The sequence below is a fragment of the Heterocephalus glaber genome, unplaced genomic scaffold (assembly GCF_053883595.1).
Source record: "Heterocephalus glaber isolate CG9 unplaced genomic scaffold, H.glaber_assembly_v1.0 deba00000818, whole genome shotgun sequence".
Classification (NCBI taxonomy): Eukaryota; Metazoa; Chordata; class Mammalia; order Rodentia; family Bathyergidae; genus Heterocephalus; species Heterocephalus glaber.
In genome coordinates this window covers 6,679,046-6,693,957 of record NW_028258164.1, presented here as the reverse complement: position 1 = coordinate 6,693,957, position 14,912 = coordinate 6,679,046, and the positions used below count along the sequence as shown (strand labels likewise).

General features: G+C 40.9%; 1 protein-coding gene across 4 annotated transcripts in view; it reads right to left on the bottom strand.

Annotated features, from left to right (window-relative positions):
* Positions 1-14,912, bottom strand: part of Slc17a5 (solute carrier family 17 member 5) — a 45,777-nt gene that overhangs the window by 27,333 nt on the left and 3,532 nt on the right. For 2 of the 4 annotated variants that reach the window (XM_087207596.1, XM_087207595.1), the window contains exons 2-5: positions 11,589-11,760; positions 5,102-5,298; positions 2,664-2,897; positions 1,504-1,591 (exon numbers count right to left, since the gene is read on the bottom strand). In XM_087207596.1, the coding sequence (XP_087063722.1) occupies positions 1,504-1,591; positions 2,664-2,897; positions 5,102-5,194 (415 nt within the window). In that variant the 5' untranslated portion in view covers positions 5,195-5,298; positions 11,589-11,760. The remainder of the gene's footprint in view (positions 1-1,503; positions 1,592-2,663; positions 2,898-5,101; positions 5,299-11,588; positions 11,761-14,912) is intronic. The other 2 variants (XM_004863951.4, XM_087207594.1) reach the window with 1 other exon arrangement.

The following is a 14,912-nucleotide window of genomic DNA, read 5'->3' as shown; positions in this document are numbered from 1 at the left end:
CACAGGTAGTGCACAGGATAAGTAAAGGAGTGGAAAACAGAGTGGATTTGGGAACTTTACTTGGATGAAGAAAAAGAATAGAAAATTAAGGTTAAAAAACCCAGGTTGAACAGTTAGTTGATTCCACGCCAGGCCCTAAATGCCAGGTCCTAGGTGAGTGACAATGAAGTGGTGAAGGCTAAAAAATCTTGAGCCTTAGGAATTTAGACTTTAGTACATACACAGGGGACTATTTTGGAATTAAACATCAGATTCTTTTGTTTGTTTTTGATTTTTAGGTTTTTGTTGGTATTGGGGATCAAACCCAAGACATTAAGATCTGTCATGTCAATCTCCTCACAGCTCCACGAATGATCTTAAAATGAAAACAGGATCTTGTCTTTCACTGAATTAAAAATTTCTAATGCCTCCCCATTGTATTTTGGGGAAAATATATACATTCCTTTCTGTAGCCCGTAAGGTTTGATACGATCCAGTTCTTGTCTATTTCTCTAATCTCATCTCAGGCTGCAACCTCCTTTATTCATTACAATCTGATGGTCTCCCATCCCGGGTGGTCTGCCATTTCTGTGGACTGTTATCTTATTCCCTGCCTGAGAGAACTTATACATGTTGTTCTGGAGTCTGGAATGCTCTTCCCTCTGCTCTGCCCTTTGCATGACCAGTTTGTTCTTCTCCTTTGGATTTTAGCTTCTAAGTCACCACAGACAGGCCTTTCTCAAATCAGCCACATGGAAAATTTTCCACCCAGTTAATGGAAGAAAGGCCAGACAGAGGCTCTTCTATAATCTGGTAAAATATAATTTACATTCACAAAGCTCACGTTATCTAATCCATAGCTCAAAATGATGCCAAAGAAATGCATAGAAAAAAGATGCAAGAAGAGAGAAGTTGAGAGTCACAATACACTCATGACATATCAACTCAGAAATCACAATTAGGGCTGGGGATTTAGCTCAGTGGTTCAGGCGCCTGCCTCGAAAGCGCAAGGTCCCGAGTTTGATCCCTGGCACACATACACACACAAAACCCCCCAAGAAACAGAAATCACAATTAAGGGGCAAAAGTGCTCAATTTTCCAGCTACTGTTTATTTATTTTTCAAAATACATTGCATTCTCTATATCAACATTTGATAAGATAACATACTTGGAGGCTCTCTCTCTCTTTTTTTTTTTTCCTGGTACCAGGGATAGAACTCAAGACCTTGCACTTTCAAGGCAGGCACAGTGCCACTGAGCTAAATCCCTGGCCCAATAACATACTTAGAAATAAATGGTGGCAAATGGGGAGGATAATATTAGTCAATTAAGACAGATTACTACATACTGCTGAATCAAAAAGAAAAATGAATAATAAAGTTGTGCTCCCTTCCCCCAAGTTTATTTTCTCCCCAAAGAAACATCCAATTGCATGGTTCTGGCTGGCAGGTACTTTTCCCCCAAGGTTGGGAAATACATAATAAATTACAGCAAAAATTCTACGAGAAGAATAGCCCCCTTACCTGCGTATGAGATGCTGAGAAGCTTGCTTCTTTCAAGAGGGGGAGCCCAAGAAGACCACATAGTGTGCATGGCTGGAAAGGTAACACCCTGGGGGAGGGGATATTTCAGATGAAATACAAGGTAGCTCATGTTAACATTTTAAATTAAATTGAGTATTTTGTTACAAAAGAAGTTTTTTTGGATAAGAATCAAACCAGATTCAGGCTCCATGAAGTGAAATGTCTTTATAGTGCTAAGTGAAAATGCCTTTCAATGAAGCGTTTTTAAAATGGACGATTCATGTGTTTTGAACTGGCCTGGTGACTGCACGGTAAGGGTTACAGTAAACCTGAAAGAATGCACTGAGTGATGACATAAAGGGATCACTTTCAAGGTGTATTTTACTCGTTCCCTTTATTAATGGCCTTGATGTAATGCAAATATTGGCAATTTGTAAGTTTTAAAAATATGGAGGTATGGCCGGGGATTTAGCTCAGTGGTTCCTGCACCTGCCTTGTAAGTGCAAGCAAGGTCCCAAGTTCGATCTCCGGTACCAAAAAAAAAAAAAAGAATTAAAAAATTTGATTTTCAGTACTAGAGATTGAACTCAGGACCTTTACACTGAGCTATACCCCAGGCTTTTCAATTTTTGAGACAGAGTCTTGCTAAATCCTAAATTGCCCAGGCTGGGCTGAAACGTGTGATCCTCCTGCCTCAGCCACCCAGAGTGCTGGAATCATAGGTGAGCGCTACCATGCCCCACCTGCTTCTGGTTAACCTTTGTTCCAACCTGTTACTGTCCACTGTTTCTTTCTGGCTTATATTCACATTAAAGAATTAAATTTTTTTTTTTTTTTGGTTCTGGGGATCGAACTTGGGTCCTTGCGCTTGTGAGGCAGGCGGCAGACGGCAGAACCACTGAGCTACATCCCCAGCCCCAAGAATTAAATTTTTTTTTTCAGGTACTGGAGATTGAACTCAGGACCTTGTGCTTTCGAGTCAGGCGTGACACCACTGAGCCAAATCCCCAACCCAAGAATTAAATCTTTAAGAAGAGGAAATAAGGGCAGGGGATTTAGCTCAGTGGTTCCTGCGCCTGCCTTGCAAGCGCAAGGTCCCGAGTTCGATCACCGGTACCAAAAAAAAAAAAGAGGAGGAAATAAAGGACAGACAGAGTTACCTCCCCTAGTCCCTCCAGCGCTCTGAGCATGATGAGCATCACAGCTCCGAGGTCTGCAGCAATGGGTGTCAGCAGTGTGAAGAGAGAGGTGGCGAGGATCCCATATCCTAGCAGCAGCTTTCCCCCTATTTTGCTGGCAAAATATCCTCCGGGAATCTGTGTGATGATGTAGCCATAGAAAAAAGCACCGAGAATCCATCCTTGAGTTTCTGCATCCCAAGGGTACCTTTTACCCTGGAAAAAGCACAAGGAAAAACTAATTCTTTCAGACTTTGTTTGAACAGTTCCCTTCCCTTAGCGAGGTAAGTACATATAAATGAAAAGGGGAACCATTATTTGAATCCAGCGAGTGCTGGCCTATATCCCCAGTCCTTTTATTTATTTTTGGTTTGTTTTTAGACAGGGTCTTGCTATGTAGTTCACGAGTTCAGGCTGTCTTTGAACTCCACCACAATCTTCCTGCCTCAGCCTCCCAAGTGCTGGGATCAGAGGGATGTGCCACCAAACCTGGCCCCAGTCCTTTTAAAATTTTAAGGCAGGGGTGCCCAGTCTGGCCTCAAATTTGTGATCCTCCTGTCTCAGCCCCTCAAGTGGTTGTGATTACAAAGGTTTGCCACCACACCAAGCAGAACCAGTTTTTGACTGAAAAATTTGTAAATTTTCTAGTGGGTGGGTGGGTGAGTTATCACAATACCAACAAGCAGTTTCTGTAAGTGGAAAAGAACTGAAAGTCAGACTTCACCAAGGGTTGTTATTTCATTAAACTAGAGGATGAGCTGTCAACCACGAAGACTCAAAGAGCCACTGGTATAATCTGGAAGGTATTAAACAAGACACTAGAGGGCCAGGGATTTAGCTCAGTGGTTCTACCACCTGCCTTGAAACCGCAAGGTCTCAAGTTTGATCCCTGGTACCAAAAAAAAAGACACTAGCAACTGAGCCACAGTTTAAAGCCAGGTCTGAGCTTAAGCCTAGGTGGATCACTTTTTGGGTATGGGGTCTGGGAAGATTAAATGAAAAAGGCACACAAGACAAGGCCTGCTGCACTATAAGTGTTGACTTAACGTTGGCAATGAGCATGCATAAATACAGATAATGAGAAGCTCCCCATTTCAGACCACACACTTGAACAAGCACATGGAATACTACAAAAGAGCAAGAATTTGGGCCAGGGATTTAGCTCAGTGGTTTTGCCGCCTGCCTTGAAAGCGCCAAGACCTGAGTTCGATCCCCGGTACCAAAACAAAACAAAACAAAAATAATAAATAAAAAAAGCAAAAATTTAAACTAAGCTATAAACTTCACACGAGAGGACCTGTCTTTTAATTGGCAGCAGCTCAAGTCAGATACTAATGGACCTTTAGTGTCTGGTCTGAACAGCTGACGCCTGTAAGGCATGGAGTTGTACAGACAAGCCACTGTGTCACGAACATTCTAGGACTTCCTTTTATGGCCTTCACCTGGGAGATGAAGATAAATGGCTGGCTCAAAGTCAAAGGGAAACACAGTAAGGAAACCACTTTGTATCCAATTTGTACTTTACCTGTAGAATTCTAGGTTTCATGAATTGTCCAGCAGTGTTACCCAGAAGGTCATAGGTTGGAGTGGAGAAACTGTGTGATTCGTAACCAAATATGTTGTTCAGCAACATTGTTAATGTTAAATAAAGCAGAGTAAAATACTGTGAGTGTGTAAAACTCAACTCTAAACAAATGAACATGCATTTATCAATACCTCTATAACACGAGGCAGGCAAGATGACTTAAAAGTAAGTTAGAAAAAAAAAGTAACTTAGGTTAGGCATATTCATTTATTTACTTATTTTTAATTACCTTTTTTTGAGGTAGGATTGTTTTATATAGTTTAGGCTGACCTTGAATTCACTATGTAGCCAAGACTGGCCTTGAACTCACACATGGCGATCCTCCTGCCTCAGCCTCCTCAGTGCTTGGCTCACGGGTGTGCACCATCACACCTGGCTATGCCATGTTTAAATTCCAGAAAAGAATGTCCTAAGAAGCTGAGTAGTTTTTATTTCTCATCCTGCACCTGAGATTACCTAAACTCTCTACAGCTGTAACCCTGTAAGTGCAAGAGCTACTGAATAACAGTCCTATAAAAACTATTTAGCAATATTCAAAACAATCTGATTTTCTGATATACCAAACAAGTTTTTTCAAATTTTTTCTCAAGGATGGTGTAGTTGTGAGAAAACTGAAGAACTACTCACCAAACAGATCAAGGCGTATGATACCCCAGCCACAGTAGTTATGGTTATGTTACTGTTCAACCCGTCCCTGGGAGAACACAAAGAATGTGACCCAGAGGACACATAAAAACGAATGTTTTGGTTTCTTCTGGATGAAGGGACTCTAATGTTTTTACTTAGAAGTATTTTAGGATTAGTTAAGATTGTCTGCTTAAAAAATAGCACCTACCGTTTGATTATGAGGAACTTTCACGAGATCTGAATGCTCTGCACATTCCTTAGAAGTTCTATTGTCTGCTGCAGTTGTGTTTGAATCTACCATTTCCACTAATGCGACACTCAGGTTCACACGTAAGGCATAGAGAACGAAGAAACCAAAAAAGGACAAAATTGCTAAGTTATAACGAGCAGAGCAGCACACTGGAGCTGAAATAAAGATCAGAAGAAAATGTTAAGGAACAAATTGGGTAATACTGTCTAAAGCATGGAACAGCTTATTTTTCAGAAGTACACAAATTAATAATCGTGAATATTTTCTGGGCCTTGCCGCAGATTAAAAAGATGCCTCAAGGCTGGGGATTTAGCTCAGTGGTTTCGCTGCCTGTTGTGCAAGCCCAAGGACCCCCCCCCCCAAAAAAAGTAAAAAGATTCCTCAAAGAGAATGAGTTCTCCATATCTGTAGTTTTGACAAAAATTGAATGTGAGAGCCTGAACTATAAGGCAGCTTATAAAATATTAGTAGCTGTATCACCTTTGCTCAGAAGAACCTCTGTTCCAGAATCAATGAATTCCTTAACCCAGTCAGCTCACAAAAGTATAGCATGGGACAAACAGGGACGGGTTTAATGGCATCATCACTGGTCCTAAAAAACTACCTAAATCAAAGCCAATAAGTATGTGAGTGCTTACGCCACCTACATGACTGACAACAGGACAGCAGAATTTCATTGTAAATGTAGCACAGAAAAAAATTATCGAAGAACAGGGTACAAAACCCCTCTTAATGAAGCTCTTACCCTGGAGAATATCCTCGGAGGCCATGATTAACACTGAAGGCTCTCCTAACCCTAATATTTCTAAGAACCAGGAGGCAGCCTTTCAGAACCTATGACAGTTGCAGCATTGACAGTTGCTCAATAGTTACTGAGCTTAAAGGGCCCACAGCAAAAAGAGAAGTGAATGGACCAAAGGGAGAGTAGAGTGGAGGAACCGATGAAAGAATGATCACATGATAGCAGGAATGTGATCTAATTTTTTTTTTTTGGTACCAGAGATCAAACTCAGGACCTTGTGCTTGCAAGGCAGGCGGTGGCACCACTGAGCTAAATCCCCGGCCCCTGACCTAATCTTTTTTTTTTTTTTTTGGTACCGGGGATCAAACTTGGGTCCTTGCGCTTGTGCAGCTGGTGTCGAAACCACTGAGCTAAATCCCCGGCCCCCCTGACCTAATCTTTAAGGGAAGGCTTATGTACGTATTTCCCTTTTCTTTTTTTATTGAGTTATAGAATTGGACAGGATGGGAATTCAGGAAGCTGAGGGTGTTCAGCCTCTTTTAGGGACAAGGAGAAATTGGCGAATGCAGGATCTGTGCACCTTTAGGTTTGGTAAATACTGACTGTTGGATAAGTACCTGTTTAAAATCTGGGGGAGGTAACCCCAGCTACCTGAGGAAGCTGAGGCTAAGGAAGGATTCCTTGAGCTCAGGAGTTTGGGACCAGTCTGAGCAACATAGTGAGACCCTGTCTTTTAAACAAACCAAACCAAACCGAAACATTACATTCCAGGCTGGGGTTGTAGCTCAGTGATAACAGTACTTGCCTAGCATGTGGGAGGCCCTGGGTTCCATCCTCAGCAAAACACACACACACATACACACACTGGTACAACAATAACAATAGCAACAAATCTGTTTAAAGCCACAGACACCTGGGCTGGGGATATAACCCACAGTGAGGGTGCTGGACCCCAGCACCACAAGAAAAGAAATATGAACACGGTTCATTAGATGATGACAAATTAAATACATATATGAAGATATATATGCTTTTATTTGGCAATGACACATTAATATTACATAGAAATGTGTGTGCTTCCTTTCTACTCAAGTGTTCTGCTGTTTTCACCGACCTAACCTCAAACAAGAAAACATTTTTCAGAGTACAAATGTCTTGGTGCTGTTGCAGATAGATTTACTCAGATTGAAACACTAATGAAAATGGCACAACTACACTTGGGTACATATTGATATGCTGTGATCTCATTTACTTGTCTATACGCCTTCACTGTTATTGGCTGCAGCCAGTCTGTTCTCTGTGCAAGTTAGCATAAAATGTCTCACTTGGTATTCTCCGGTCCTGTTCCAAGGGTATGGCTGTTAGGTCCAAATCAATGAGAACTGTATTTCTTTTCTCTTTTCTTCTCTTTTTTGGCTTTTTGACCCAGGGTCTTGCTGTGTAGTTCAGGCTGGTCATGAACTATGTAGCCCAGGCTCACCTCAAACTCACGGCAATCCTGCTCAGCTTCCTGAGTGCTGGGATTACAGGCCTGTGCTACCACACTTGGCCTCACAGTTACTCAGGAGGCTGAGTCAGGAAGATCACAAATTCAAGGCTGGCCTGGGCAATTTATTGAGAGCCTATCTCAAGAAAAAAAAGTGTTAAATACTTTGCCACAAGAAAATCCAGATCCAAGTACTAGATCTGCTTTACCAGACACTTAAAAAAATTTATATATATCTACTTTAGCAATGGAGTGACAAGAAGGCTCCATTCACTCTCTTTCACCTGAATTGACCCAGATTTGCTCTCTGCTCCAACCATAGAGGCAGCTGTCTCTTGTAAGGCATATTTTATAGCAGAACACACTTTAAAAAAATCCTTTCTGGGCCGGGGATTTAGCTCAGTGGTTCCAGCGCCTGCCTTGCAAGCGCAAGGTCCAGAGTTCGGTTCCCGGTACCAAAAAAAAAAAAAGACAAAAAAATCCTTTGTGTCTTTTATTTTTATTTATTTTTTATTTTTGGTACCAGGGATCGAACTTGGGACCTTGCGCTTGTGAGGCAGGCAGAGGAACTACTGAGCTAAATCCCCAGTCCCCTCCTTTCTGTCTTTTAAAAAATCCTTTCTTCTTCTCTTTCTCTTCCTTTCTGGTGCTACTTGGCACTGAATCCATGGCCTCTGCACTAAGGTACACCTCCAACTCCTTATCTCCATCCTTTATTTTTTTTTTTTTCTGGTACCAGGGATCAAACTCAGGTCCTTGGACTTTCGAGGCAGGCGGTGGAACCACTGAGCTAAATCCCCAGCCCTAATCCTTTTATTTTTTAAAGAGAGGGCCTTGCTAAGTTGCCCAGGCTGGCTTGGAATTTAAATCTTCCTACCTCAGCTGTCTGAGTAGCTGGGATTATAGGCATTCACCACCACAGCCAGAAGAACACATTTTCTCTTTCATTATTTGGTCAGACAATATTACATGGGAAGTCTGGATGGGGGAACTATAATTTTGTCAAATTTGGGCAATTAAAGTGTGTTAATTTGAGCTAGGGCATGGGGGCACATGCCTGTATCACAGTCACTTGGGAGGCTGAGTCAGGAGGACCACAAATTCAAGTCTGTCCTGGGCAATTTATTGAGAGCCTAGCTCAAGAAAAAAAAGCGTTAAATACTTTGGCACAAGAAAAATCCAGATCCAAGTACTAGACCTGCTTTACCAGATATTTAAAAAATTTATATATATCTACTTTAGCAATGGAGTGACAAGATGTGATTTTTGGTTTAAAGAGTGTATCTGGCTGTGCATGGTGGCACACACCTATAATCCCAGTTACCAGGGATTATAGGGATACTAAGTGAGCTCAGGCAGGAAGATACAAAGTTTCAGGGTAGCCTGAGTAATTTAACAAGACTGTCTAAAAGTAAAATCAAACAGCCTGGGATGTAGCTCAGTGGTAGAGTACTTGGCTTAACATATGCAAGGCCTGGTTCAATCTCCAGCACCACCAAAAAAAAAACAAAAACAAAAAACACACACCTTACTGTTCTGTGACAATTACTGAGGTGACAAGTGTGAATGGATGTGCAGTAACAAGTTCAAGATCATTTAAGGCAGTAGTCCCCAACCTTTTTGGCACCAGGACTAACGGTTTTATAGAAGACAATTTTTCCACAGACCTGAGGCCGGGGGCTGGAATGATTAAAGAGCATTATATTTATTGTGTACTTTATTTCTATTATTATTAGATTGTAATATATAATTAAATCAATATACAACTCACCATACTGCAGAATCAGTGAGAGCCCTGAGCTTTTTTTCCTTCAACTAGATGATCCCATTTGGGAGAGATGGGAGACAGTGGCATCTGACCTGTGTAGCTTATGTCCAGTCTACTCTGTCACTTTGTTTTTGATGCTGTCACTGCAAAAGACCCTGCTTCATAATGATAGGATGTTAGAAGTAGACTCTTCAGTACTTTTGTGGAAACCTCAGGATGTTCTTCCTTGATTTGAACCCAGAACATATGGACACTTGAAATTGTCTCAAACATACTTTAAGGCCACCATAATCTGTGATCTCAAAAGTTCATCCTCTTCTAGCACAGATAAACTCAAGGGTTATTTACCTGGCTTATTCACAAATGCATCTTGGGTCCATTCCTTTCCAGTTTGGGTCTTCTTTGGCTAGGAAGTAATGTTTAAGCTCTTCTGAAAGCTGACATAGGTGCTCATGCACCAGCTAGGAGAAAGAAGGCTCCAGCTCAGTCTCTTTCAAAACTTCTGCAAACATTTAAAATATGCCAAAAATCCCAATGTTTACTTTTTGTCCTCATAATTCCAATTTGGCTTTGAATGCACCCACTTTATCTGACTTGAACATAGTTGATATTCTCCCTTGAAGTAACAGAATGAGTTCGCTGAACAGGTTGAGTATGTAAAAACTGAAATACTCTAGCCAGTGAGACAGAATTCTCACTTCTGTGTATAAGATGCATGTACTTGAAATCCATCTCCTCATACAGCTGCACAAACAGACGGATTAGGGGCATGCTTTTAATGTGGTTGATCATTTTAATCACATCCTGCAAAACCAGTAAGTTCAGGTGACAGCCAACATTTCTCTATTGATGACACAGCTTGTAGACTCACATTCAGAAGCGACCTCTCTGATTCAAGCAGTGAAACCAGAAAGCTGTCTATGCATATACCAAAATGACCAATTCCGTTTTCTTAATATGTAATCATTCAAAGACTTGAATATGCCTGCAGCTGTGATGTTGGCTGGCAACAAAAGTGCACATATCTTCATGCACATCCTCTTGAAAAATATATTGTTGCCAAAACAAGTATTGTTGCCTTGTTGTAACATTGGTTAAACTCATCAACCTGGATTGGCTACCACAGTGAGTTAAGAGTCTTTTCTAACAACTGTGCCTCAGTATCTTCTTCTATTTTGTTAGTTCATCAAGCTATGGTGCTAGCTGAAAGAGGAACATGTGACAACTTTTGAACTGCAGCCTCTCCTAAATATTCATGACAAATGTCCTTAGCAGCAGGCAGGATCAATTCTTCACCAGAGGGCTTCATAGCTTCAGCAACGTAGTTAGCCACTAGGAATGACACTCTCAGGGCAGACACATTTGATGAAGTGGGGCCTTCAATAATTGCTTCTGTTCTTTGTGTTCACTTTTTTGTTTTATTTTGAAAAATGCCAAAAATTTATCCTTTAATGCAGAGTGCTGGGTTTCCATGTGGTGAAACAGTTTTGAAGGTTTCATGGCTTCACTGGGTAGCCAGTTGCCACATGTACATAAAAGTGGGCTTGGAGAATGTGAATCACCTATTGCAATGAACTCAAAATTTAAGGAGGGCTCTTGGTATTTTCTTTTAAATGGAGCTTTCTTTCCTGTTGGCAGTCTTTTGCTGTCTCATCATTGGATCTTTTCCCCCTTTCAAAAAAGCTCTCCAGTGATGTTTGTTTTTTACTCATTTTAGCTGGGGTTAGCTTGTGGGCTTACTAAAACTGTGCCCAGTGAAGGAAGGAGGCACAGTGGAACTGGTAAATAAAATAATGGGCAGGCCATACACAGACTAAAATAAATGTCAAATTGTCACTTAAAACCTGTCACTAGATACAGCTCTATAATTGAAGTACATCAAAGCATTTGCCGTGATAAAGCCTGCCACCAAATGCAGCTTAGCTAACACCTGCTACCCACTGACAGTTTTGATATGAGTCTGCTTGCAATTGAAAATTATTATGGGCTCTGTATTCACATCTTTCTGCTCATGTTAATCTGCATTTGCAGCAGCTCCCCAGTGCTAGCATCACTGCCTCAGCTCCTTGTCAGATTATCAGGCATTCTCAGAAGGACAGTACAACCAAGATCCCTTGCATGCACAGTTCACAGTGGGGTTCACATGCTTATGAAAATCTAATGCCCACTATCTGATAGGAGGTGGTGCTCAGGTGGTGATTTGAGTGATGGAGAGCAGGTGTAAATATAGATGAAGCTTCATGTGCTTGCCTGCTACTCACTTCCTGCTGTGCAGTGAAGTCAGTGGCCTGAGGGTCAAGGACCCTTGACTTAAGGAATTGTACTTTTCCAGGTTACAAGATGAAGATGTGAAAAACTACAGTAAAAGCAAATGCAATGGAAAGAAAAGGGCAGATTTAAGATAAGTTTAAAGACAGGATAGGACTTGGCCAGGTGTGGTGGCGCATACCTGTAGTCCCAGCACTTGGGAGGCTGAGGCAGGAGGATTGCTGCAAGTTTGAGGTCAAGCTGGGTATGGTGGCACATGCTTGTAGTTCCAGCACTCAAGAGGCTGAGGCAGGAGGATTGCCGAGAGTTCAAGGCCAGCCTGGGCTACATAGTGAACTCAAGGATAGCCCGAACTACAGAGCAAGAAAAAAAAAAAAGGAAAAAAGAGAAAGAAAAAAGACAGAATAGGCCTTGCATAAATATTAGATGTAAGGGTAAAAAGGATATATGAAGTTATCAGTACTTTTTTTTTACTCTAAACAATTTTATATGACTCTTACTAATAATGTCATCATTTCACTCTATCTTTATCTCTATCTTTATTTATTTACCTTCTTATTTTTTTGGTACCGGGGATCAAACTTGGGACCTTGTGCTTGTGCGGCAGGCACTGGAACCACTGAGCTAAATCTCCGGCCCTGTTTTTTTTTGGTACCGGGGATCAAACTCAGGACCTTGCATTTGCAAGGCAGGCACGATGTCACTGAGCTAAATCCCCAGTCCTATCTTCTTTATTGTATGTCATTAGTTTTCCCTCAAAGGATGTTTGAGTTGGATTATGATATAGCTTATCATGTATGATGTGGGGCTAGAAGCCTGGAAAGTGACAGAAAGGTGAGTAAAATGATTTCAGATTACTGAAACATGTGCCTTAGTAGTTGTGGACCAGGCAACCTTATCTTTACAGGTCAGTCAGAAATTTAATCAGAAAATAAAAAGCCTCCAAAGATATCATAAAATATATGACTATAAGGTTTTAAGAAACATTATCAGACCCAATTCAAAAATGGGCATCCGAAATGAACAGACATTTCTCACACAAAGAAGTAAAAGCAGCAAATAAATATATGAAAAAATGTTCAACATTGCTGGTCATTCGAGAGATGCACATGAAAACAACACTGAGATTCCACCTCATCCCAGAAAGAATGGCTGCTATCAAGAAATCAACCAGTAACAAATGCTGGTGGGGGTGTGGGGAAAAAGGAATCCTTCTCCATTGTTGGTGGGAGTGTAGACTGGTGCAACCACTGTGGAAATCGGTATGGAGATACCTCAAAGAACTAGGACTACAGGTCCCATTTGACCCAGCTATTCCCCTGCTGGGTATCTTCCCAAAAGAATTAAAAGAATCATACTGCAGTGATATATGTGCACCTATGTTTATAGCAGCACAGTTTGTAATAGCTAAAGCTTGGAAACAGCCCAAGTGCCCATCAACTGGAAACTGGATAAAGAAGATGTGTTTTTTTTTTATAAAATGGAATACTTCTCAGCCATAAAGAATGAGAAACTAGAGACATTTATAGCTAAAAGGATGCATATTGGGCCCATACTCTTAAGTGAAATAAATAGGACACACGAGTAAATACCGAATAGTTTCTCTAGTGTGAGAAACTGAGAGTGTAAATAAGGATGAAAATGATTAAAATGAATAACTGATAATTTGAAACAGGAAAAGGTCCAAAGGTGTAGGGGTGGTGGGAGGGGAAGGGGAAAGGGAAGAAGAGAAAGGAAAAATTATGAGAAAAGAAAAAAAAAAAGGAAACAAAATCTGTGTAAATAGGGAAGGGTGGAGGGAGTGAAGGGAGCACAGGTAATGGGGGAAAAAAATAACTAAGATACATCATGTACAGGTACAAGCACCCAATGATAAATGTAAACGTATTGTATACCTAAAATGTACCAATAAAAGAATTATTTAAAAAAATTGCTACTACCTTTATAAAAACAGTTGTGATTATAAATATATTTAGTTAGAAAAATGTTATTTCAAGAGAGTATTGTGGTGGAACAAAATGTACCTGTGAATTTGGAAGAATCTATGAAACTGACCCAAGAAAAGCAATTTTATACGACTAAGAGAAGACTCCCTGAGCAATCACCACTCTGATATTATTCTCAAAGGAAAATCATATTTGCATAAAGAACAGAGCAGCTATCAAAGTAAACATCAGCTTCTAAAACGTGTTTTATAAGGGCCAGGAATTTAGCTCAGTGGCACCATGCCTTCCTCTCAAGTACAAGGTCCTGAGTTTTATCCCTGGTACCGCAAAAAAAAAAAAAAAGTGTTTTTTTTTTTTTGGTACTGGGGATTGAACTTGGGTCCTTGTGCTTGCATAGCAGGCATCGAAACCACTGAGCTAAATACCCAGCCCTAAGTGTTTTATTCTTAGGAACATGGAGTAATTTGACAGAAAGAACAGTTTAGTTTACTTTTTTTATTTTTATTTTTTTGGTAACGGGAATCGAGCTCAGGGCCTTGGACTTGCCAGGCAGGTGCAGTGTCATTGAGCTACATCTCTGACCCGAACACAGCTTAATTTTGGGTGAAGACCTGGGAATGGATCTTGGTTCTCATCTTCACTTCCTGTGTCTCTATGTCAAAGTTGCTGAATAGTTTTTATTCTGATTTCTTATCTCCACCATGAAGAGACCACCCTCCATCTCCCTGGGCTGTATGGGGATTAAATAAGATACTACATTTAAAACTGTATTCCATTTTTTGTCCCAGAGGCAGTTACAGCAATAACATAAAGTACTACATACAAATGTATAGCAAGGGATAGAGGCGGCATATTCATCTGTTTGGGGTTGGGGTGGTTAGGGGTTGTCCTCAATGAGCAGGAAGCCATCAAGCAGGTGAGCAGTGGGAGAGCAAGCCAAGCAAAGGCAGCAGTGTGTATGAAAGTCTGGACAAAAGACTCTGAGCACAGGAAGAGGTAGGCATTGTAAATGGTCTGAGGTGGCTGAAGAACTAACACTATTGAGTGCAACAGCAGGTACTGTATTGAGTTTAATAACAATAATAGCTAATATTTACTGAATACTTGTTGGGAGCATTTCTACATAATTGGAGGAAAAATCATTTAATAATTAAAGGGCCAGAGATTTAGCTCAGTGGTGCCACAGCCTGTCTTGCAAGCGCAAGGTTCTGAGTTCCATCCCCGGCACCAAAAAAAAAAAAAATTTAAGTATGACTATAGCTGTCTGAGGCTCAATGTACCTTGCCCCTGAGCCGGCTATGGCATGTGAAAACATAACTGTTTTGCCCCCGATCACAGCTGAGGCCTCAGTGGTTCCATGAGGCTGCGGCGCTCACCGGCAAGATTATATCAGCTGAAGACATCTTGGTTTTTTGAGTAATAAAACAAAAGAGCAAGGTTCACCTGGGGAGGGACTAATTCCTTGTTAAAATTAAGTCATCTCACCCACTATTGCTAGAATCTTTTCGTCTTCTTTGCTCTCTGTCTGGTCCTCTTCAAAGAACCTCATGACTTAAGAT